The 25147-nt window shown below is 42.3% G+C and overlaps 2 protein-coding genes across 3 annotated transcripts in view; one reads left to right on the top strand and one right to left on the bottom strand.

The window, feature by feature from the left end:
• The window catches only part of LOC106510400 (uncharacterized), a 422513-nt gene extending 421413 nt beyond the window's left edge, over positions 1-1100 (bottom strand). Inside the window, exon 1 of the mRNA XM_085024903.1 lies at positions 1057-1100. Within this exon, the coding sequence (XP_084881029.1) occupies positions 1057-1100 (44 nt within the window). The remainder of the gene's footprint in view (positions 1-1056) is intronic.
• Positions 1101-1714: 614 nt separating this feature from the next.
• Positions 1715-25147, top strand: part of STAB2 (stabilin 2) — a 174409-nt gene continuing 150976 nt past the window's right edge. For both annotated transcript variants that reach the window (XM_084957343.1, XM_021092647.2), the window contains exons 1-4: positions 1715-1920; positions 4878-5011; positions 7217-7332; positions 24479-24564. In XM_084957343.1, coding sequence (XP_084813469.1) covers positions 1843-1920; positions 4878-5011; positions 7217-7332; positions 24479-24564 — 414 coding nt within the window. In that variant the 5' untranslated portion in view covers positions 1715-1842. The remainder of the gene's footprint in view (positions 1921-4877; positions 5012-7216; positions 7333-24478; positions 24565-25147) is intronic.

The following is a 25147-nucleotide window of genomic DNA, read 5'->3' as shown; positions in this document are numbered from 1 at the left end:
AATCTGATTTGATTGTCCTGGAGTAGGGCAGACACTGGAAAAAAAATTAAGCTCCTCCAAGATTCTAAACTGGGTTGAAATCCACTGAACCAGGGGACCGTAAAGACTGCCTCATCTGGCATCTTCTCACTCAGACCCTGGGTTAGCCTCTGAGGGCTTATCTGCCCTGGAAGTGTCTTCGATTATCGACCAATATAATGTAATGTTTCAAAACTCCAAAGAGAAAGATTTTACACAAAAAGGATTATTTCAACAAAAATTGTCTCTATAATTGCATGAATCTCCCAACTGACTCAGTGTCATGAGATGTATACTTATAAGCCTACCCTGTTGAGAACCCAGATTTTATACTTTGTGGTGCTAGGCCACTTTTCCATGATGTCAGTGGGACCAGAGCACCTGGTCTCACCTGGCTACTTATTCATTAAATACTGGGGTTTTTTAAATTTTAATTTATTTTCTGATTGTCTTTTTAGAGCTGCACCCTCAGCATATGGAGGTTCCCAGGCTAGGGGTCGAATCAGAGTTACAGCTGCCAGCCTATACCACAGCCACAGCAACACCAGATCTGAGCCTCATCTGCAACCTACACCACAGCTCAAGGCACCGCCAGATCCTTAACCCACTGATTGAGGCCAGGGATCAAACCTGCGACCTCATGGATGCTAGTCAGATTCGTTTCGGGTGAGTCGCAATGGGAACTCCCATTAAATACTGTTTTAGACGGCAAAAGGTGGTGGTTAATAGGACTGGCTGTGGAGCCACCCAGTTTGAAAACTGGATCCCCACCTACTAGCTGTGTGACCTCGGAAAGGTTGCCTAACCTCTCTGCCTCAGTCTCCTTGTCTGTAAAATGAGAGGAACTGGCCTGTTTCACCAAGCATTATGCGGAGTAAACAGGTTCGTCGGTGGAGAAGGCTAGAATAAGCGAGTAGCAAATAGCCATCGTTTGCCAAAAACTTACTATTATGTCTTTTATTTGCAAATGCAGGTCTCTGCTCCGAGCTGCTGGGAATACAGAAGAGGAAGGCTGGCCCCTCTCCTCAAGGAATTCACATTTGGCCATGGGAGGCAGCCCAGAGGACTGTGTCAGCTTTCATCGCATGATGTGCAAAATGCTGAGATGGGCTCCAAGATGATACTGAAGGAGCGGGACAGGACAGGAAGCTTTTCTAAAAGAGGTGCATTAGATCCGGGCCTTGAAGCTTAGATGAAACCTATAAACTCAGTTATTTGCTGTTGAAGTAACCTGAAAGAGGGGAAAAGAATCAAAAACCCACCCATTGGCATCTGCAAAGAGATTTGTGGTAGTTTGCTACCACCCTAGTCCAAGTCGATGACCCAGCTTTCTGCAAAATCCTCTCCCTGCCTGGAATTGTGGGCACTCTTGCATATTCTGCCCGAGGGCTAGCTCAGGCCTTCATGCTCAGAGAGAGGGGCCTGCAGTTTTCCATGGTGTGGTTGTATAGACGTTGGCAGGGCCTGGGTCCAGGACCAGGCAGGACCAGTGGCAGGATGGGCAGAACGGTAGGAGGCAGGAGCTTTCATAAGGCACAGAAGTTCCGGATCATGTCTCTGCCTGAGCCCCTTCAGGATATCCTGTCATTGAGCCAGGACATGTATACAGTTGAGAGTGGCTGATTTCACTAGATTGGCCATTTTTCCTGTCTAGAGGAGGCAGGGCTTTCATATCTGTTTCAATCCAGGAAAAGGAGAAGAAAAAATTTAAAGCAAACACGGAGATGAGAAAGAATTCACTTGGGCGTGCATCAAACGAAGTTAAAGTAGCTGAATAGTTCTGACAGGTGCCTGATACAGAGAAGGAGCCAAAACGTCCTCGCCATGCTACAAAATCTAATGCTTTTTTTCCTGGGACTGGTGGCACAAAATCTCTGCTCCCTGCCTGAAACAACAGAGCAGGTAAGATGATTAAGTTGCATTTTTTAGAAAAATGTTGTTCCTTTTCACGAACTCCTCAAAAACTTTGTTTTCCTATGTTGTTATGGGTAAAGATACTCTCTGGGCTGCATAAAATAGAAAGCTTGTGGAAAAGAGGACGGTAAAGAGGATCTGTCTAAAGGGGAACCAAGCCAGCTGGTTCTCTTCCATGCTAAAACGCCACCCCTGAAATCGGATTTGAGCGCTAACGTTCCTCTCTCTGTGAATTTTGCCATCTCTATTGTTAGTGTGTTTTAAGCCTTAGTACTGAATTCTTCCCATTGCACTTTTCTGGAGGTAGAAAACAACAGTGGCTCTAGAGAGAAGAGTAGAGAGGAGCTCTGGGGCTTCCAAGCTGGGTGATGGAGACACAGTGTCGCCCAATGTGCCAGGAATTCACCCATCTACCCACCACATGTGGCAGTAAAAGTCCCCAGGGCCGTCGAATCAATAGCCCGCGCGAAGTACACCAGCACGCCCGCCTGTCCAGCAGGCTCCTGTGAGTTATCACCACGCAGCAAGTTCCATATCAGCTCTGTAGCAAGTCCAGACTAAAAGAGGGTGTGTGAGAGGCAACCTGAGTGATTTACTTAAAATTCATTTCACAGGATATGGTTTCTGCTCTATTTATAACAAAACATAAACATGATTCTGCATCTGTGCTGGGCAAATTTTTATCAACATCAGTTGGCTCTAGCCTGATAATATTTTTCACTAAAACATTGGAAGATGGCGTAATGGTTAGGTGCTCTAGCTCTGAGGTTGGATAGAGGCACGTCTGGGCTTTGCTTTGTTTAACAGCACTTTCCAAGGACCAGTGACTGTGCTCCATGGCTTACTAGCCATTCGGCCCTGAGTGAGGTACTCAGGCCCACTAAGCTCCCATTTCTCCCCGACGTTGCTCCACAAGCAGCAGTAATTACCCTCATCATCACCGTTATCATCACTGAGCGCTTGCTTGGGTATAGAAGTCAGGCCTTGACTGATGCTTAAAGCAGAGTTCACTCTTCAGATGGGACCACGTGGAAGAGAGAATGAGCCATTCCATTTGAAAGTCAAGAGATTTCTTGAAAACAGTATTAATTCTGGCTTACTAAGAAAAGAAAGTAATGCCACCCCTGTACTTATCCAAATGGGAAACCCTAATATAAAGATAATCCTGCTTTAAAAAACACAGAGGCATCCTGATCATCAAAAGGAGTTAATTCAAACAATATCTAGGAGTAGCATTTATCATTCCGCAAAGAACATTCTAGTACTATCCTGGTTCACAATGATCACCAAATAAAAGCTGCCGCTAGAAACATTGTTTTCTATCACTCTACAGTGTGCGGTGAAGAGCAGTGGCTGATCAAGGAATCGGAAGGCCACTAACTTAACGTGACATTGGGCAAGTCGCTGAGATCCCCACCCCCGCCTCAGTTTTCTTCCCTCTAAAAGTAGGGTGATACTTGCCCTACTTATCTTTAGGGAAGTCAAGGTCAAAGAAGATGAATCTTTGGGAAGTCTGCATAACCATAAATTGCCCTGTAAATATAAGCTTTCTTTTGTAGCCTTTACATATTTCAATGAATTTAGAAGGAGTTATGACCTTCCCACTACCCCTAGCCTAGTGCTGGGGCCAGGGGATAAGCTATGAGGTGACAAAAGAAGCAGGAAAAGTGTCCTCCCCACAAGGGGTTTTTAAATGGAGAGCAAGACAATAAAACGTGCTCCACCGGCCAACCACAGGGAGAGGGAAGCAGGAGATGAGGGTGTGTTGTGGACGTGGTGGTCCGTGGGGCGCAGAAGGGGGCCGGGTTTGAGTAGCCAAGGGGAGGGGAAAGAATACGCCCCTCAGGAGGGGCAACAAGCAAACACAGAGGTAAGAACAGAGAGGCATTGAGGGAACTGGCATTTCTGGCCAGGGACATTCCGGATACTGGGCCAGCCAATTTGCATGTGTCACCTCACTCAGGCCTCTATATAACCCGTGGAGTGGTTAGTAATACCTCCCCTTTACAGATGATGGCAGAGAGTAAGGAGATCATTTAAGATTGTACGCTTAGCAAGATACAGAGCTTGATTTCAAGCTTAGGGCTTTAAAAGAGTCTCCAAGTTGAGTATCTCTTCATGGTCCAAAGCTGCTGCTGCTGCTGCTTAACCTTGATGGGGAGACAAAGGAAACTTAGGAGGAAATCCATGGAGGATCAGAGGATGGGAGGGATCCTGAAGACAACCAAAGTGTGTCTGAATCATTCATTTCAGCAGTGAATTCTCTGCCAATTGATACTGATAAGTGCCTATTTCTAGTATGTCCATGTGGTTTCCCACAAGTCATTCATTTGATCAACAAGTACTAAACACTACAAAAACACTAAGTATTAAATGTGCTAGATATTGTTCAAGGTGCTTAGAGTACAGCAGAGGACAAGACAGAAAAAGATCACTTCCTTCAGTGAGCCTACATTCTAGCTGGATTGTGATCCAAGATTGCAAACACCTTTGGAGCAGAAACTATATGCTTCATAGTATACAGCACGTAGACTATACTATTCCTATGGAATCAGTGCTGAAAGAATGTTGTTGAGATCTCTTGATCTGCGACCCATTGACTTTGAATAGCCTGCTTACAGTTTCCCATTCGAAGAGGGTGCCCTACAGTATACTTCATGTTCCCACTTGGATACATGTAAATAGTGACATTGCCCTACTTGGCTGGATTCCAGACTTTTCAGTGATGGCAAATGAATGATACTGGCAGCAACTTCCCTCACCCGCAGCCACGGCAGACATTGCTTGTGGATCCCAACACTTCTTGCAGATAAAATGGAAACAGTCATTACCAGGCACCTCATTGCCATCCCCATCGTTTAGTTGACATGAAGCTAACAGAGAAGATTGGCCAACCCAGGCTCTGCTAAGAAGACTTGATTTTTTTTTTTTTAATGTTTTCACAGGCAAAAAGGTGCGATAAGAAAGCTGTCCTTATAATGAGGACTGAGTGCCAACCCTGCTCACTCAACTTTGGAACGAAGTGCCCAGATGGTTACACCAAGATTACCAATGGCACCGTAGGAGTCCGAGATTGCAGGTATTCATTATGATAAAATATGTGTGCTGGAGTCCTGGAATTCAAGGGAATGTGCATCTAAGTTGAAATTTCTCAACTCAAAAACTACAAGGCATTCCCATGGTTTTCTCTCACTGTAAGGTCACATGGAGCCCAAATTTTAGTAACTCACAAATACAATCTTGAGTATAAATGTACTGATTTACATTTTAATACAAAACTGGGTTGCATTGCACCAAAATATTCTCCCTTCTTCATGCCTTTCTTTATTTTGAAAGTCTGGGTTTTGTTTTCCTTTGGGAAAGGTTCTAGTCAGAGCATGTTAAAAGCCTTGGGTCTGATAGTCATCTTACTTACTAGCTAGGCACCCTATTACTCACTAGAGCCCAAAGAAGGAAGACAAATGTATTACAGCTTCGTTGCATTTTATGTGACCTTTCATGCTTCAAAACTCATATAATCCAAGGCTCATCTTTGCAAAGGATGGCAAGCAGCTCTGCCCACCTGCTCATGGACGCAGCCATGCAGCACAAATGCCAGCACAATTTTTAACACAGGCTGCTAATTCAAAAATTAGTGTGCTCAGTGAGTTTGTTTGTAATCCAGGGATGAAGGATTAGAAGAATTTTGTATAAAATGAAAACGTTAACACTACTGTATCACACTATTTTAAAGTCACATTTGCTTAATGTGACTGTTCTGTATTCTAAAACCCCAAATCATCATTTTTAATAGAAGTTTCCCAGCATTAACTGGTCTGGAATTAGCAAGCATATGTGGTTGTTGACCTCTTAATTACCAAAGTGGACACATGTTTGCGAGCAGATTCTCTGAGAAATTACCTCAGAAAGCTTTGGAGCTCAAGACTAAAATTACGGGGACTTTACTAATAATTTTTATTCTGGTTATTTTTTTTCATGGCCAAAGTGAGCCCTTGGTTGTATGTCATCCCCCTCATCTCCCCCGAACCCCAAACACAGAGGATGAGATTATTGTACTCAGACTATTTTCAAATTGAGGCCTTTGATCTGCCACTCATTTATGAAGAGATGAACCAAGATTGGTTTTTACTGTAAAAATTGTTTAAATATAATTGGACAATGTTGTATTGGTTTCAAGTATACAAAAAAGTGGTTCCTTTATACACATATACCTATTTATCGTATTCTTTTCCCTTAGTGGTTTATTACAAGGTGCAGAAAATATTTCCCTGTGCTCTATAGTAGGTCCTTATTGTTTATCTGTATCTTATAGTGTGTATCTGTTAATCCCAAACTCCTAATTTATCCCTCCCCCTTTCCCCTTTGAAAACTGTAAGTTTGTTTTCTATGACAAAATTGGTTTTGGAGGGGACATTTGGTTCCGTCTTTGGCTCTCCCTTTCCCCTTCTTTGTGAAGAGAGGTCCTTGCCACTATGCTCAACCTTCCAAAGAAATTGTCAGCTCTATCTCCAACTCACCTGCCCATGAAGCCAGTACCTCTGGGATTAATCAGCTACATTCCAGGGACTGGTTTAGGGATACAACCTTGAACTCACTATAACACTATTCTTGACAGCCCGGATTAAAGAAATGATATTCATGGAATAATGGCTCTAGATACACTGAAGTCAGGTTCTGGAATAAGCCATCTATGAAGAGATGTCTGTGAATAGATAAGTATTTAACCTCTGTAGACTAGCTATTCCAGAACTGTTTCTCAGATGGTACAAAAACTGTTCTAACGAAATCATGATTTTATCTAGAGAAAACTGTGGCAAATATTGCTCACTACTACACCTCTCACACAGAAATTTTCTATCTATGTTATCTGCAAAAAATGGGCAAATCCTGAGTGGTCAGTTTAAATCCACAGATCTATGCATCACATAACTCTTGATCTTTCCCTTCTTGCATTGGCTGCTAGGATGCTCAGTGACAAGTTGAAGCCCACCTCTATCACATGCCTAGAACCTAATGTTTTTTTCATCTGCTAACTTCACTTCTAACACTTTTAGATATTTCACCCTTATTTTCATTCTTTCCTGTTTTTTTTTTTCTTCTACTTCTTAAAGATGACTCATGACCAAGCTTTATTTTTAACTAGGAAGCAAAATGTGTCCAATCCATGTATTTTAAAGTATAGGCAAATGTACCAACCTAAATAAAAATCTATGGCAATCTCACCTCCCAGAATTAACCATGTTGCTCTGGTCAAGGGTTAACATTCTCTCTTTTACTCTCCAAGGTACCCCTTTGAGGTCAGAACGTACACGCTGTCTCTCCCTGGCTGCCGCCATATCTGTAGGAAAGACTATCTCCAGCCTCAGTGCTGTCCAGGCCACTGGGGCCCAGACTGCATGGGTAAGTGGCTCAACACATTTCTTAACTTTGATATTTGCTTCTCAGGGTCTCATTTCACAGAAAATTTGAGAGGAAGGAAGCACAATAAAAGAAAAGGTTAAAATCTTTTCCTAGAAAGTTCCAGCTCAATCTGTATGTAGAAAATCTTTCTTGCCCTGTCAGCTTTTGTATCAATATCTGCTTTCCTTCAGTTAGAGATCTCTCCTTAAGAGAATTCCTTTACAAGTCAGAAAAAGAGACAATTTCAAGGATATCATTTTCTGTAAAGATTACTGACGATAGAGAGGAAGTAAGAATCCTGGGCTATTATGACCCCAATACAATTTTCTTTAAGAAAAACTTTTATTAACGGCAATATCTCAAAGTTATTCTTTTTTTTTTTTTTAACAACCTTTTTTTTTTTTTTTTTTAATTTTATTTTGTTGTCTTTTTGCCGTTTCTTGGGCTGGTCCCGCAGCATATGGAGGTTCCCAGGCTAGGGGTCCAATCGGAGCTGTAGCCTCCGGCCTACGCCAGAGCCACAGCAACACCAGATCCGAGCTGCGTCTGCAACCTATACCACAGCTCACGGCAACACCGGATCCTTAACCCACTGAGCAAGGCCAGGGATCGAACCCGCAACCTCATGGTTCCTAGTCAGATTCGTTAACCACTGCGCCACGATGGGAACTCCTCAAAGTTATTCTTTAACTTTGAGATATTAACAAGCAAAAGTATTGTTAACTCTCCTAGAAATTTGTCTTAGGATACAGTCTCAAACTATGTAATGACCAGGTTCCATTGTCAGGAAGACCACTAGCCAAATCTGAGTCAGTGGTTGAGTATAGTTAGACTCCTGTGGTCACGCATAGATAGCATTTGCCAAATGAAATTAAACGTTATTCCTGATTAAATATCTTAACACTCAAACAGTGACTAAGTCCCTGAAATGGCATGCAAATTATGTGAGACCCCTTTTTGGGGGACAGTAAAAATCGGGCATTTTAATTCATGAATTTACTATTTGTTTTCCATCTTCTAAGATGTAATGAAAACATCTCCTTAAGGATCTACCTAAAGGGAGAGATTAGTTTTCTTCTGCTTTGTGTTTTTTTTTAATTAAAATAATATATAAGCAAATTTTACATAGCTTTTAAGGTTTAGAAAGATATAACGAAGAAAATAGCAACTTGTATTCTGTCGCACAAAGGAAACTAAATAGTTTGGCCGATTTCCTTCATCTTTTTTTTTCCATATGGCTTCTGAATAGTTTAGCCCATATTATATGCATAATGTTGCCTCTGTTTTTAAATAATTTTATTGGGGTATAGTTGATTTACAATGTTGGTGTCATGTTTACGGCAAAGTGGATCAATTATACATATATCCATTCACCACCACCCCATAGCTTATTACAGATCATTGAGTAAAACATCTCTGCACTATAGTAGGTCCTGTTAGTTGTCTATTTTATATCTAGTAGTGTTTGTATATTAATCCCATGCTCCCAATTTATCCCTCCCCCATCCACAGTGTCCCCTTCAATAATCCTAAATTTAATTTCAAAATCTTTGTGTTTGTTTTATAAATGTTACCTTTGTATCATTTTTATTAGATTCCACATATAAGTGATATCATATGATACTTGTCTTTGGCTTACTTTATGTCTATCTATGTTGCTGCAAATGGCATTGTTTCCTTATTTTTATGACTAATGTTCCATTGTGTATATGTACCGCCTCTTCTTTATCCAATCTTCTGTTGATGGACACTTAGGTTGTTTCCATGCCTTGGCTATTGTAAACAGTGCTGCGATGAACATTGGGGTGCATGTATCTTTTCAAATTATGGTTTTCTCTGGATATGTGCCCAGGAGTGGAATTGCTGGATCATATGGTAGTTCTATATTTCGTTTTTACAAGAAACCTCCATACTGTTCTCCATAATGGTTGAACCAATTTACATTCTTATCAGTTGTGTAGAAGGGTCCTCTCTTCTCCAGATCCTCTCCAGCATTTATTGTTTGTAGACTTTTTGATGATGGCCGTTCTTACTGGTGTGAGGTGATAGCTCATTGTAGCTCTGATTTGCCTTTCTCTAGTAAGCAGTTATGTTGAGCATCTTTTCATGTGCTTTTTGGCTATCTTTTGTCTTTGGAGGAAATGTCTATTTATAGCTTTCCATTTTTTTGATTTGTTTTATATATATATATATAAAGCTGCATGAGATGTTTGTATATTTTGGAGATTAATACCTTGTCAGTTGCTTTGTTTGCAAAGATTTCTCTCCCATTCTATGGGTCATCTTTTTGTTTTGTTTATGGTTTCCTTTACTGTGCACAAGCTGAGAAAACTGGACAGCTGCATGTAAAAACATGAAATTAGAACATTCTCTAACACCTTACACAAAAATAAACTCAAAGTGGATCAAGGACCTAAGTGTAAGACCGGATACTATAAAACTCCTAGAGGAAAACATAGGCAGAACACTTTTTGACATAAATTGCAGCAGTATCTTTGTTGACCCACCTCCTAGAGTAAGGAGAATAAAAACAAACATACACAAATGGGACCTGATTAAATTCTTTTTTAAACTAAGGATTAAATGAAAAATAGCTTCCATTTACTCCATATTACTGACATTAGGTACCAGAGAAGTGGCCCATATAATCTAATTAAATTCTAAAATCAAACCTTTTTGTTGAGTTAGACATTTTTATTCTCATTTTGCCTATGAGGAGTCAGATTTGAAGATTATCTCTTGCCTGTCTCCTTTGAGCTAATAAATGATGAAGGAAGTTCATGTTTGGAGCTGCCTGTCGCAAAGCCTGCTGTCTTTCTACTCTGACCCATGTTGGAAATTAAGATAACTCTGGCTCGGGTCGTCAGTGTCAGAAAGTGAGACACGTGGACGGGGAGAAATCTCGACAAGGCTCTTTACTTCCGCAGAAGGGTGCGGGTGCTCCAAAACGCGCACGCTCGAACAAAGGACCCTCCCCTATTTATCCCTGATGCAGGTGATGTACCTGACCCTTCCCACTGGTCAGGTCAGGGCCCACATTCTTCCCGGTTGGCTAATTGAAACAAATTGTTGCTGGGAAAAGAGGTAAAGAGGAAGGGAGTCGCAGGGGCGTTTCAGCCAAAACCAGAGCAAAATGGAGTCACCAAGATTTCCTTTGAAAGAAAAGACATTGTGTTACTTTCCACACCCACTACCTGGAGTAGAACTTGTCACACACACACACACACACACACACACACACACACACACACACACACACACACACGAAGAGAGATTCCCCAATGTGTTTCTAATTTCTCTTTTTTTCTATAAGTATTTTTTTTTATTTTTCCCATTTTTAACTGAAGTATTATTGCTGTAGAATAAGTTACAGGTACACAATATAGTGATTCACAATTTTTAAAGGTTATACTCCATTTATAGTTATAAAATATTGGCTATATTCCCTGTATTTTACAATATATCCTTGTAGCTTATTTTATGCCTACTGTTTGTACCTCTTAATCCCCTACCCCAGTATTGCCCCTCCCCTCTTCCTTCTCCCACCTGGTAACCACTAGTTTGTTTTCTTTGTGTGTTTGCTTCGTTTTTTTTATATATTCACTGGTTTGTTGTATTTTTTAGATTCTACACAGAAGTGATATCATACAGTATTTGTCTTTCTGTCTGATTTATTTCATTTAGCATAAGACCCTCCAAGTTCATCCATATTGTTGCAAACGGCAAAATTTCACTTTTTTTATGGCTGAGTCCTATTCCATTCATACATATATATATATATATGTATCTTGCGTTGTCTTTATCATTCATCTGTTGAAGCAACTTAGGTTGCTTCCATATCTTGGCAATTAAAATAATGCTACTCTGCACATTGGGGTGCATGTCTCTTTTCAAATTATTTTTGATTTTCCAAATATATACACAGGAATGGGATTGCGTGACAGTTCTTTTTTATTTTAGTATTATTGAAGCATATTTGATTTACAGTGTTTAATTTCTTCCGTACAGCAAAGTGATTCAGTTATACATATACATATATACACACACTTGTTAATACTCTTTTCCATTATGGTTTGTCACAGGATATTGAATATAGTTCCCTGTGCTATGCGGTAAGACCTTGTTTATCCATTTTATATATACTAGTTTGCCTCCGATAATCCCAAACTCCCAGTCCTTCCCTCCACTACCTCACCTCCTTGGCAGCTACATGTCTCTTCTCTATACCTATGAATCTATTTTTGATTCATAGATTGTTGATTTGTATCTTTAGATTCCACGTATAAGTGATATCATCTGGTATTTGTCTTTCTCTTTCTGACTTAGTATGTTAATCTTTAGATCCATCTATGTTGCTGCAAATGACATTATTTCATCCTTTTGATGGCCGAATAATATTCCATTTCATAAATGTCGCACATCTTCTTTATCTATTCATCTGTCAGTGGACAATTAGGTTGTTTCCATGTCTTGGCTATTGTGAATAGTGCTGCTATGAACATAGGAGTACATGTATCTTTTCAAATTATAATTTTGTCTGGTTATATGCCCAGGAATAGGATTGTTAGATCATACGGCAACTCTATTTTTAGTTTTTTGAGGAACCTCCATACTGTTTTCTACAGTGGCTGCACCAATTTGCATTCCCCCCACAGTGGATGAGAGTTCCCTTTTTACCACATCCTCACCAAGATTTGTTATTTGTGTTGATGATGGCCATCTGACAGGTATGAGGTGACCTCTCATGGTGGTTTTGATCTGCATTTCCCTAATGATAAGCAACCTGGCACATTCTCATTTCTCTTCTGATTGGTAGGTCCCTTCAGCTCTCCCAGTCAGTGCCTGGATCATGCTCCTCACCATAGAAAGGTTGAGGTTTGGGGTTTGGTTCTCTGTTAACTGCTCTCCTCTGTTTCACCCCGGCATGTTGACACCGTGCATTTCTAAGAGTTTGTCACATCAGAATCAAATGATTAATCCAGACTTCCAGATTTCAAGAACTTTTTTAGTACCAAATAGGGTCTTAGTGACACCAACTCATATAGTCATGCCGATAAATTGAATTTATTTGCTTTTCTCTTTCTAACCCATGGAAACTAATGTGATTCTAAGTCAATTAATCAGGTGTGTTATAGACAAGAAGAGACTTTGTCTAAGATGCAGTAATAAAAGTTCACACATCCAGCATAACAAACAGTAGACCACAGCTCAGAGCAAAAGAACACTGGGCCAGCTACCCAAAGTTTAGGTTTGAACCTAGTTCCATCATCACTGGTTAGGGCAAATGATTTGCTGTTCCTCCTTCAGTCTCCTCAGCTGTGAAATGAAGGTAAAAAGTCCTACTTTACAAAACTCTAGGAGGGATTTTAAAACAACAATATAGGGGAACATACCTGGCAGAGTCTGTGACACAAAGAAGGCACTTGTAAATGTTGTATGATTAAATGAATGAGCAAATCACAGTCAAAACAGACCTTTGATCATGAAGGTCTGAGCCCTTTTTAAACAGTGGGTAACTCATAAAACTGGCGCAGCCAACAGGATTCAGAATCTTCAGTGGGTTTCGTGCATTGCACTGGGCTATGAGAAAATTGTGACAATACATGCACCTACAATCAAAGGAGTCTGAAGTATTCATTGAGTGTTCAGACCTTTCCTTTTGACCCATCTCAAGGCCAGAGAAGCAAAATGTGAAAACCAAGGCCAGGACATTTTTTCCTGCTGTCCTCTCATTGGGGCAAAAGGCTGCTTCCCTTTATCTTCATCTTCCAAACATACTAAATGTCTCAAAAGGCTTCCTTCCTTTGGCTCAGAAAAAAGATAAACCCTCTACTTGGCTGTTGATTGCACCGCTCCCATTTTGTGGTGATGACAAGTGAGGTCTCAACTATCGCTTCACATTTCTGCAAGGATAAGGCTGTCCTGGAGCTGCTGATGTGTATTCATCCTTCATTGTGAGGAAGCACAAGCTCTGGAATATCCTTCTTTCCAAGGCAAGTGCAGAATTCACTTCCACAAATACATTCACATTCAACACCTCTGAGTTATTTTAAGAATGATTTTGACACAAACTTATTCAAAATTAGAAAACTCTGGATCTATTCCAAACACTTAGAAAACACAAAAAGAACAATGGGGGGAAGAAAAGGACCATGAAAAAAAATGGAAAAAAGTTAACTTCTAAAATTATGAATAAGGCATGAATTCTTACTTAGAGGAAGAAAGTATCATCGTAACCTGAGGAATGTGTTTCTACCCAGGTTCACTTGCTTCTCTCTCAGTAAAACTTGTAGTGCTTTATTGATCTGCTTATGGGAGTCTCTTCTCATTAGCACGAAAACATTTTTGAACCTTGAAGTTTAGTCACATGGGGACGACCAGTATTCTGTTTGAAAGGAAAGAGACTTCTTGATTGGAACACCCCAGTTGTGTTTTTTCCCTCCATGAGCTTTAAAGGATTTGTGCAAAAACTCAAGATTTATGGAAAAAGAATGTGGGCAGAGGTTTACGCAGAAACTCGATTGTGGCCAGAGCAATCTGATGATTTCAAAGGGAAATGGTCTTGATTCTTTGTGAGGTCAGTGTCCTCAAATTACATTTGGGGTTTTTTTTTGTTTTTGCATCATGTTATTTGCATTTTCAGACCTCTTCTTTCCTGCCCTTCACTGCACCAATTGCAGATGTGGATTCTATGGATCTGAAACCACTCTGTGAGGCATGTCCTTTCGGCTTTGAGTGACAAATAACACCGAGTTCATGTGAGGAACCTATTTTCACATCTGTTTCCCAGGCAGGCAGTTCCAACCAGAGCTATAAATGGATTATCTACCATTTATAAAAAACCTGCACTAGTACTCTGTACCAAGCTTTGAAACAAAGGTAGTGAGCTGCATAGCCACCTCTGGGGTTCTTTGGGAGATAAAGTTACAGGGAGGTCCTGGCCTCTTGACGGCCAGGAAGTTCATTATCTGCCTTTTAAAAAACAAACAGAACAGCTGATGACTTGCTGACAGCTTGTCAGAGGGAGGCCTTCTGCGTGAGCAAAGTCACAATGCAAGAGACCACCAGAGTAGCAGTGACCAAAGGGAAATGTGATAATGACTGAAAATAGCCTTATCAGCTGCTGTGCCCTCCACCAGGCCTCAGAAATGTGCTCTTAGAGCAAATCCTATAATAGCTCTTTCAAGTGTAGTTTGCTGAGAATGTCGGCTTTTACCCTCTTTTTTTTCTTTTTTTTCCTTTCTGAGGCAATAGAAAATGAGTTAGGAAGCAGGAAAGATAGAAACACTTATACCTTAAAATTTTTTTTATTTTAAATCCGAACAAGTCATTTTCACGAGTTGTTACACATAAAACATTCGATGCAGGACCTAAAAGGACTCTCCATACTCTTACACTCCTGCTGTCTTTTTCCCAAGTTCCTCCCAAAGTTGGCCAATTCACACAAACCCAGCATTTCTTGAGCACTCCCCTGTGCTGCCCGTAATCACCCATATGGTAAGCCCAGTCCCTACCTCAAGAAGCTCACAAATGGATGAGGGAGAAGGACACAAGAACAGATGGGAAAAACAGTCATACCTGAGGACCCTGGGTCCCTGAGCGGTTCTGCAGCTCATCCCAGAGAGCCAGCCAGTGAGAGCATAGCAGACTAGGAAGCAAGGACTGTCTCACTGCAGAGCCCGGCTCTAACCCATCACTGTCTCCTCACCCAAATACCTGGCTGTGCTGCCAAATTAACCACTGGGAAGGCAGCCTGCCCACCATGAGCCCGCTCTTCAAAAACTGATTTCCACCGTTAGCTGGGTGTCTGTCACTGCCCGGAGTTGAGTCCATGACACCAGAGTTCCCCCTGGTTCCAAGCTCCAGCTGAGAAGGGACTGTGGTTTTATGGTAAGACTGGACTCTGCAGTTAGATTGCCCAGCTGCCCTTCCCAGTTAGCCTTCTGGAACCTAGCTAGTTCCTTACCATCTCTCCTTGGTTGCCAGGTTGGGCGCATGACAATAGAGGACACTCAGTTAAATCAATTGCAGGTAAACAACAAATACACATCCAATGTTTGGAACATATTTCTTCTAAAAAATTATTCATCGTTTATCTGAAGTGGAATTGGCAGTCTGCATTTTATCTGGTAAATTGATTCTTCAGTCTGTTTTCTCATCCATAAAAATGGAGGTAGTTATGCTGCTAATATGCCTTCCTCCAAAGGTGGCGCTAAGGAGTAGGTGTTCTGGTACCGGTAAAGTACCTGGGATGTGCCTGGCCAGGGGGCAGGCTAATCACTATTTCTTTTGTGGTTCTCAGATCACTTGCTGACCTCTTTATTTCAGGTGTGTCTTGGTTTGGTTTTATTTTTTTTTTTAATTTTTTAAATTATAGTTGACTTATGTGCCAATTTCTGCTGTACAGCAAAGCGACTCAGTTATGTATTCTTTTTTTAATATGTTTTTCCATGATGATCTTCCCCGGGAGACTGGATGTAGTTCGCTGTGCTACACAGTAGGACCTTATTGGTTTTCTGTTCTGAGGTACTGATCTTTGATAGTCTTGCTTAATGTTAAGGACCCAAAATCTTGAATCAGACCCGATTGCAGTGCCAGTTCCAACATTTAGCAGCCTGTGGTCTTGCAGGAGTTACTTACCTTCTGAATCTCAATTTTCTCATCTAAAACCTGGGGAGGAAGAGAGGGATGACAGCTCCCTGTACAGTTATTGTGAGAATGAGTCCACGCATGCAAACTGCTTAGCAATAGTAAATGCTCAGCAAATTCCATCCTTCTATTAGTAGAAGGACTGCCCTGTTCAGTTTGGAAAGGACATTCCTATGCACCTTGTTTTTTATGTAGTGTATCGTCTCTCAGGTTTATTATTTTTCTTTTCACTATTGTCTGCCTTTGTGCAAACCCCATGGGTCACCCTGATGGCTCAGGCCAGGCAAAGTCCTGCCCTTCAGGAATGTAGGGACAGTAAGTGGCTTAGTCTGCTCAAGCTGCTGTAACTGAATACCATAACAGACTTTTACTTCTTATAATTTTAGGGGCTGGGAAGTCCAAGATCATGGTACCAACAGATTGAGTTCCTGGTGAGGTTCCTCTCCTTGGCTTATAGACAGCTATACAGCTGTCTTTTTTTTTTTTTTTTTTTTTTTTTTGTCTTTTTGCCTTTTCAAGGGCCGCTCCTGTGGCACATGGAGGTTCCCAGGCTGGGGTCTAATCAGAGCTGTGGCCGCCAGCCTACACCACAGCCACAGCCACTCCATATCTGAGCCACATCTGTGACCTACACCACAGCTCACAGCATTGCCAGATCCTTAACCCACTGATCGAGGTCAGGGATCGAACCTGCAACCTCATGGTTCCTAGTCAGATTTGTTAACCACTGGGCCCCAACGGGAACTCCTAGACAGCTGTCTTCTTTCTTTGTCCCCACATGGCAGAGAGCTCGGGTCCCTTTTTCCTTTATAAGGACACTAATCGCATCATACAGTTCCACCCTCATGATCTCATTTAAACTTAGTGATTTCCCAAAGGCCTCACCTCCAAATGCCATCCCGTTGGTGGCCAGGGCTTTAGCATATTAACTTGGAGGGCACAGATATTCAGTCCGTAACAGCAAGTATTCATTGGCCCTTTAGCCTCCTGAGTCACAAGGTACGGGCAGCCTGGCTGGGCAGAATGAGAAACACATTCCAGAGAAAGGCTCACTTTCCCTGGAGAATATATGATGTTAAGGCTCAGGAAGACTTCAGGAGATAGTAAGTTCCTGACCAGCAGGTGCCTGCACCCTTACCACAGCCATAGGCAGACCCCACCCCAAACCCCAGGCCCTAAATGGAGCAGGCTGTTCATTTCAAAGGAGGCAGAAGTCAGCCTGAAGCATGGAGGCTGCCTCCTCAGGGGCCTCCTGCCCACAGCCAGAGACATGCAGGCAGGCCCCTTTCTGTCCTGGCTCAACCTTCTTCACTCTCTTGTGAAGACACAGAGGAAACATTACCAACTTTGAGGATACTTGTAGGCATTTAATGAATGTTGAATTAATTAAACGAGTGGCTGGTAGCACATTTAAGCCATGTAAAATAATTATAAGCAATCCATAGAAGCAATATTACCAGCCTTTAAAGTCAGACGGGGCTGGGCGGAAATCATTATCTCTGATGAGGCCATGTGACCTCTCTCTACCTCAGTGTTCTTGTAGATAAAGTGGTGAAAATAACCACTTCATCGGGTGAAGATTAATAGTTCACAGTTGTGAAGATATGGATGTTCCCGTCGTGGCTCAGTGGTTAACGAATCTGACTAGGAACCATGAGGTTTCGGGTTTGATCCCTGGCCTTGCTCAATGGGTTAAGGATCCGGTCTTGCTGTGAGCTGTGGTGTAGGTCACAGACGCAGCTTGGATCTGGCGTTGCCGTGGCTGTGGTGTAGGCCGGAGGCTACAGCTCCGATTCGACCCTTAGCCTGGGAACCCCCGTATGCCGTGGGAAGCGGCCCAAGAAATGGCAAAAAGACAAAAAAAAAAAAATAGTTCATAGTTGTGAAGATGAAGCATAGAAGGATAATGCATGTAATGTGCTGGGCACTCACCCCAGGTCTAGATGGCCGAGAACAACAGTAGTGATACACGAGCACAGTACAGAGGGGAAAGCAAGTCAGGTCAGTCTCAGGCCGACCTCTGGCCCAGGGGTTGCCAGGTGGTTCTTGGGACCTGAAGAAATGCTTCCCAAACATTGATTTTCTTACAACTACACTGAAGTATTCAAATGAAAAGATTTAGAGATTGAAAGTAGGAAATTGTATAACTCACCACGTGTTTTAAAAACAGCCCTTCCTAGTTTGAGTGTCTTAGTCTGTTTTCCTTTCCAGTGAGTATAAACTGTGGAAAGGGACACCTCTGAGGTCTACACTGAAGTCAAGTTTAATTCATTATTTATAGGGACATTGACGCCTTTTCCAAAAATATCATTGAGGCATATGATCTGCGAATGGGTTTTTTTTTCTTAAGTCATAATTTACACACATTAAAACTCAGCTTTTTTGGTATATAGTCACGTGAGTTTTGACAAACCTAAACAGTTGTGTAATAAGGATCACAGTTAAGGCAGAGAACACCCTGCCTCCCCCCCACACACACAGCTCTCCCCAAATTCCCTCTGTAATTAGATCCCTCTCCAACTCCCAACCCTTGGCAAATGCTGATCTGTTTTCTATACCTGTAACTGTGCCTTTGTGTCCTATCCTTTGGACCATACAGCATGTACCTTTGTGAGTCTGGCTTCTCTCACTTAATGCCTTCAAGGTGTGTCCCTGTTGTTACGTATCTCAGCAGTTCCTTTCTGTAGAGTGCTTCATAGTCCACCATTCTCTGGCTCTATCCAGTTTGTCTGTTCACAGCTGAAAGGCACTTGGGTTTCCAGTTTAGCTCAACTAAGAATAAAGCTGCTGTGGACATTCACATATAGGTCTTAGGGTGAACATAAATTTTCATTTCGCTTGAGTAAATACTTAAGAGTGGGAATCCTGGATTGCATCATGAATATTTTTGAACCTTTCAAGAAACTGCCAAACTGTTTTCCAAGGTGTCTGCATCATTTTTTCCATTCCTACCAACAATGTATAAAAGTTCTGGTTATTTGGTATCCTTGGGAGCAATTGGTGTAATCAGATTTTTTTAAATTTTTTATTTTATTTTGTTTTTGTCTTTTGTCTTTTTTAGGGCCACACCCACAGCATATGGAGGTTCCCAGGCTAGGGATCTATTTGGAGCCATTGCTGCCGGCCTACACCAGAGTCACAGCAACACCAGATCCGAGCCACATCTGCAACCTACACCACAGCTCATGGCAATGCCGGATCCTTAACCCACTGATCGAGGCCAGGGATCAAACCCACAGCCTCATGATTCCTAGTCGGATTCGTTTCCTCTGCGCCACGACGGAAATTCCCAGTTTTTTGTTTTGTTTTGTTTTGTTTTTTAATTTCAACCATTCTGATAGGTGTATAGTGGCCAATTTTAATTTGCATGGTTCATGTACTTGTTTGCCATTCATATATCATTCAGGTTGTTTTCTTAGTACTGAGTTTTTGAGAGTTCTTTAACTGTTTGAGGTAGTAGTTCTTTATTTGCTATGTGATTTGTAAATATTTTCTCAAAGTCTGTGGCTTGTCTTCCCACTCTCCTAACTAACAGTGCCTTTTGGAAAGCAACCATTCTTAATTTTGGTGAAGATAAATATTTCAATTTTCCTTTTATAGATACTGCTTTTTATAACACATCTAGAAATCTTTGCCTAATTTAATGCCACAATTTTTTTCTTCAATATTTTCTTCTAGAAGCTTTATAGATTTGGGAACTATGTTTAGGTTTATCCTCCATTTCAAATTAACTTTTGTGTGTGAGTCGCAGTATGGATCAAGGTTCATTTCTTTACATATAGATATCTGATAATCCCAACACCATTTCTTTAAAAAGCTGTGGTCTCTCCATTGACTTGCCTTTGTATCATTGTAGAAAATCAATGGACCATCACTGTCTGGGTCTATTTCTGGACCCTGTTCTGTTCCACTGAGCTCCATGTCTGTCACTTCACACCACCACACTGCCGTAATTACTGTAGCTTTTAGTAAGTCTGGGAATTAAGTAGTATAATCTTTCAACTTGGTCTTTTTCAAAATTATCTCAGTTACTCTAGTTCTTTTACTTTTCCATACAAAGTTTAGAATTGATTTCTCAATTGCTACCCCCCAAATTCTAAGAATTTAACTGCAGTTACCTCAAATCTATAGATCAGTTTAGGACAGTGTTATACTTTGCTCTGAAGCAAGTCTAGGTCCTCTTAACTGTCCAGGCACTCGCACCTTGCCGAAGCACCGAGGACCCTGCCTAGTGCTGAGCCCATGCACCACACAACCATCCCCATGCAAAAAGCCCATCAACTCCTCACTTCCCAACAGCCTAAGAAGCATAAACATCTTCCCTTCCCCCCTGGCTGGGACAATTCACATTCATTCCTCCAGCATACTCAGTGGTTTTGGAACATTAATGTGCAGTAGAATTACTGTCAAGCCTGTAAAAATGAATATTCCTGAGCCTTACACCCAGAGATCCTCATTTAGTGGGTGTGAATTGCAACAGATTATTATTGACAGGGTGAATCTAGACTGAAATCCAGCCTATGTTTGGTTCACCCAGCCACACACTCTGGCGTGGGCCTGGTCTGCGCTCAGGGAGGGCCACCTCTTATTTTGGTTTCATCTGCTTGTCAAGTCTAGCATCTACAGGGACATAGCTACAAGGGCAGTTGGGGTAGGAGTGGCTTTTTCTAATTTGCACAGTCTCTCTGTGCCCTGGTGCATTAGTCCACATCCTCTAAAAGCAGATGCCAAGACAGGGCTAGTGATGGAAGGGATTAATTAAAAGGAGTGCCTGCAAGGAAAACTGAGAAAGAAGCCAAGAGGGGTGTGTGTGTGTGTGTGTGAGAGAGAGAGAGAGAGAGAGAGAGGAGGGGTCCATCAGATAATGATGCAGCTGTAATCCTTGTGACTAAGAGAAGGAACTAAGAAAGGTTGGATGGAAAAGTCTTAGACCACATGTAGTTCTAAGAAAATGTGGTAGGGCTGATGGGGAGTCCTCCAGCCAAAGTCACTCAACAGAAGAATCTTCAGTCTTGCAGGAATGGGTCAGGCCTGGTACCCCTGCTGTGCTAAGTCACTGGCTGGAAGTGGGAAGTGTGGCTTCATGAAAAGGGTATTGAATTTCAGGGAGATTATGCCTTGAGAGGTGCATTTCCATAGTACTGTTCCTGGGAAGGAGAGCCTCAAAAATCTACCTTTTAACAGCCTCCTTTCCCAGGTAATTAGAAACAGGTAGTCCAGTGAATCACCCTGAGAGGCAAATTTGCCTACATTTTTAAAAAGAAAGGAATTGCTAAGCATCCTTTAAGGAAAAAGGAGCCCCAGACTTCCAAGACAAAATGTCACACTCTTGGGAGCTGGGATGGGAAAAATTCCCCAGTTTCTTTGTAATGAGCCTCTGGCTTACCATCTAGTTACATTCGCAATACCTGACTTTGCCCCATTTTCTACTCTGTGTGTTGTAATAAGGGATGAGCCAAGTGGAAGGGACACCCAGAGGAGGGGAACTTTGCCTCAGAGATGGCGTCAGGGAGAGCAACTTTGAGAGTAGGAGAGGCACAAACAGGTGTAGGGGGAGGGCACTTTGGGGCAGCGTGTGGTAGTCGGCTGGGCGGGATAGAGGGGATAGGGGAGTTGGCTCAATGAATGGAAAAAACTATTTGATGGACTGCACATATGGGACCCTGGGAATCAGGCATCATTGCCTACAAATTGTAAGTGCCTGGGAGAGCGTTCCTGCAAGTGGCACTGATTGCTGTGTGTCAGGGTTCAGAGGAGGCCCTGTGTTCTGAACCAGCCCAGGAGGCACACGGGGGGTCCTCCAGAGAGTGCCTTGCACGGTGCATGGGTGTCGACAGAGGGAAACAGTCACCTCTATTCTGGTTCTGCCCAGGACTGGGCCTGGTTCCCCAAACACCCTCTTATCCAAGAAAGGCCTCATACCAAAAAGAAATGGGAGAAGATCTGACAGTCCATGATCTATGGAAAACCTCTCTTAGCACCCCTTGCTCTGTGTGTCATGAATTCAAGTGGTTTAGTTGGTTTTCAGATGCGCTTCAAAGGTATCCCTGATACCTACTTGCTCGGGCCCTCTCCCTTTCTTCGTCCTCACCTCCTGCTGCTCTTTTTAAGCTAAAGACCCTGCTCTTTAACCGGGCCCTTCCTTAATGATCTGGCTATTGCCCTCTTTTGAGACTAGATCTAAATGACCTGGGCCATCCAGGATTAGGTAGTGGGTCAGTGTTGGTGACCTCCAGTAGGTGGAGTGATCAGAGCTCTAGGTCTCTTCCTTGGACAACCTCTATCCCAGTTTGTAAACCAGTAATTATCTGAGAACAACCACTGTTTATTGCGCACCTCATGTTTCCACTCCCTGCCACAACCTGCCAGGAAAGCCCTCAACCTGACTCTGAGCCAGACATTGACTTTTCCAAGGGTAACAGAAAAGAGTTGGCTTGGGTTCAAATCCAGGACATTCTTATTGCAGAGTCTGGGCTTTTCCTAACATCACTGCACCTTGCAGAGCCACTGCTCCACTGGTGAGAGCAGCCAAAACCAACATACAGTGATTTATAAATATTAGCAGCATGTCAGCTTCTACTTTGCTCACCTCATAGCCATGTCTGTCACCTGTGTTGTGACTCCAGTCTGAAGCTGGGCTGGGTGAGGATAGAGCACAGCGATGGACAGTGTAGTCAACTCTTAGCACCTCCCAGGGTTGGAAGCCTGGCTCTGCTGCTGTTATGGAAAGACCTCAGGCTCACTGGGTGACCTAGACCCTGTATTTGGCTAAGATTCTGCACACACGAAAGAGAAGAGCCAGAGAGGACACAGTCTGCAGGTGTGTACAGACCTTCTCACCTCCCTGGACCTGCAAGTGATAACTAAAGTTAAGAACTAGCCTAGTAGCTCAGGTGAGTGACCAGGGTCTTCTTGGGAGAACCGCTTCCCTCTAAGATGAGAAGATTTTTTGAAGAACTTCTCTTTCATTTTCTATGGATGACGATTTTGCAGAAGGTATATGGCAGAGCAAGCTCGTGGCACAGGAGAGCTTTGGACAAGGTCTTTGTTGGAGGTAGGAGGCGGGGAGGGCTGGAAGGTTGGAAACTTCTGATAGAGGAGGGACAAGTGAGTCTCATTACCCTTGCCAGCTGGGTGACTCTGGGCAGGTCACTCTACTACTCTGTGCTTTGGTTTCCTCATCTAGAAAATGGAGCTAAAAATAGGACTTAACTTTAGGGTGTTGCTTTGAATCCTTTATCATTATCTAGAACCTCCATGTGTTTTGCGAAAGACATTTTGTTTCAAAGGCATTTGCCTTGCTGGCTTAAAGTTGAGATAACATTTGATCCTGCCTCATTCACACAAACACAATTCATGGCCATGCATGGTTTCTGCTTGTGTTTGCTCATCCAGATCCCTCATTTTAACAGTCAGAACTCACCCAAATTAATGTTAATTCTATGTCAATTCGGCACTCAAAGTGCTGAATAAATATAGACAAAAACAAAAAACAAACACGATTTTCATTTATCTTCATCACACCAATACCTTAAACTTCTTTCACTTATTTTAAATCTCATATTTAATTTTGGATATTTAATATCTGGCTTTCTAGCTAAATGTCCCTCCACCCCAACATGGAATATAATGCCTGACACATCCCTGAATGTTTGCTGAATGACTGTGAAATCCTCTAATAAATATCTATAAAAGCTCAGATTCAGGTCTGGCACAGCCCAAAAGTGTGAAACCCATGCTTGCTTGGAATCAACTTCTAAATGAGACCTACGTTCCTTTGCTTGCCATAGGAAGCACTTCATTAATCAGCCCCAGCCATCCCACTATTCCTCATCAAGCACCACTTCTCCCATACCCCCAAATCCCAACTCTAGCCTCCTAGGCTTTATATAATTCCTAGAACGGGTGTGCCTTTTACAACTCTGAGAGTTTATACTTGCTCTTCTCTCTTCCTGAAATACCCTTCCCTTTCAATCGTGGCCAACTCCTACTGAGTCTTTATAACCCTAGCTTAAATGACCCCTCCTCAGGGATGTCTTCTAGACTCCCCATGACCGTATCAATAGCTCCTTCCCTGGGCTCCCTGGCTAGCACACTGAATAAGAGACCTGGCTTTCGTTATGCTAAGGGCTGTGCTAAATTCCCACTTACAAAGTGTGAGACCTTGGGGCATTGTGTGACCTCTCTGAACTTCAGTCTCCTCATCTGCTAACCAGCACCAATAGCAACGTCTGTGGGTTTAAATCCACTTAGGTGATTGTAAAGTGTGTAACAAATGCTCAGGCAGTGGTAGATAGTCCCCTGTGTCCTAGTGCAGTTCCTGACTACATTGTAATTTAGTGCCTCCGCTGTGTAACTCCAGATGATGCCTGAAGAGCCTTTAGTTAGTTCTTAGGCCTGGCAACTCACTACCTGACATGTAGTAGATGTTTGATGCATCCTTGCAGAAGGCTTGTGTAAATTCGCAGATGAACGAATCTGCCCTTTGATTCCCTAGAGTGCCCTGGAGGAGCGCATTCCCCCTGCAGTGGTCGGGGCAGCTGTGCTGAAGGCATGGAAGGAAATGGAAGCTGCTCCTGCCAAGTGAGTTCCAAAGCGTGCTCTTCTCCTCCCTGACTCGGTTCTTTTTCCTTTCTTGTTGTCCCTTGGTAAACACACACTTAGTGGAGACTCTTCTAAGTAGCACATTAGTTTTTTGAAAAAAAGAGTGTGCTGTCTGCGACACAGTGACCTCTTAGAGGCTCGGGACCTTTGAGTGGGTCAGGTAATGGCTCAGCCTTAAGTGTATCCATCTGTAAAATGGGTTTGATAATAATGCCTAAGCGATTACACTTGCTAAAGAAGTGAGATGAGATTGCATATGTGAAAATATTTCATGAAATGATTCAGGGCTGTAGAAATTGTGTCATCGTTACTGATGAAAATCACCACTGTTGGCAGACCAGTCTTTGGAGCCATTCTCAGCACCCATAGTCGAGCACGGGGTCTGTCATCGAGAAATTTCTTTGCTATCCCATGGAAGTGATTTTTTGCAAGCTTTAAGCCTTAGATCATTGAAATACAATGAAATCCCTCTGAAAAGGATTGAGCTCAACTGTCTTCAAAAATGCAAAACTGAAAGCATTTTCATTTCACCCTTGTGTAAAATTATGATTATGATTAACTA

The sequence above is a fragment of the Sus scrofa genome, chromosome 5 (genome assembly GCF_054392235.1).
Source record: "Sus scrofa isolate SSC_HxYL_T2T_F1_AM1 chromosome 5, Sscrofa_HxYL_maternal_Yorkshire_Landrace_v2.0, whole genome shotgun sequence".
Taxonomy (NCBI): domain Eukaryota; kingdom Metazoa; phylum Chordata; class Mammalia; order Artiodactyla; family Suidae; genus Sus; species Sus scrofa.
The sequence above is the reverse complement of the archived record's forward strand: the minus strand, read 5'-3'. Positions and strand labels throughout refer to the sequence as shown.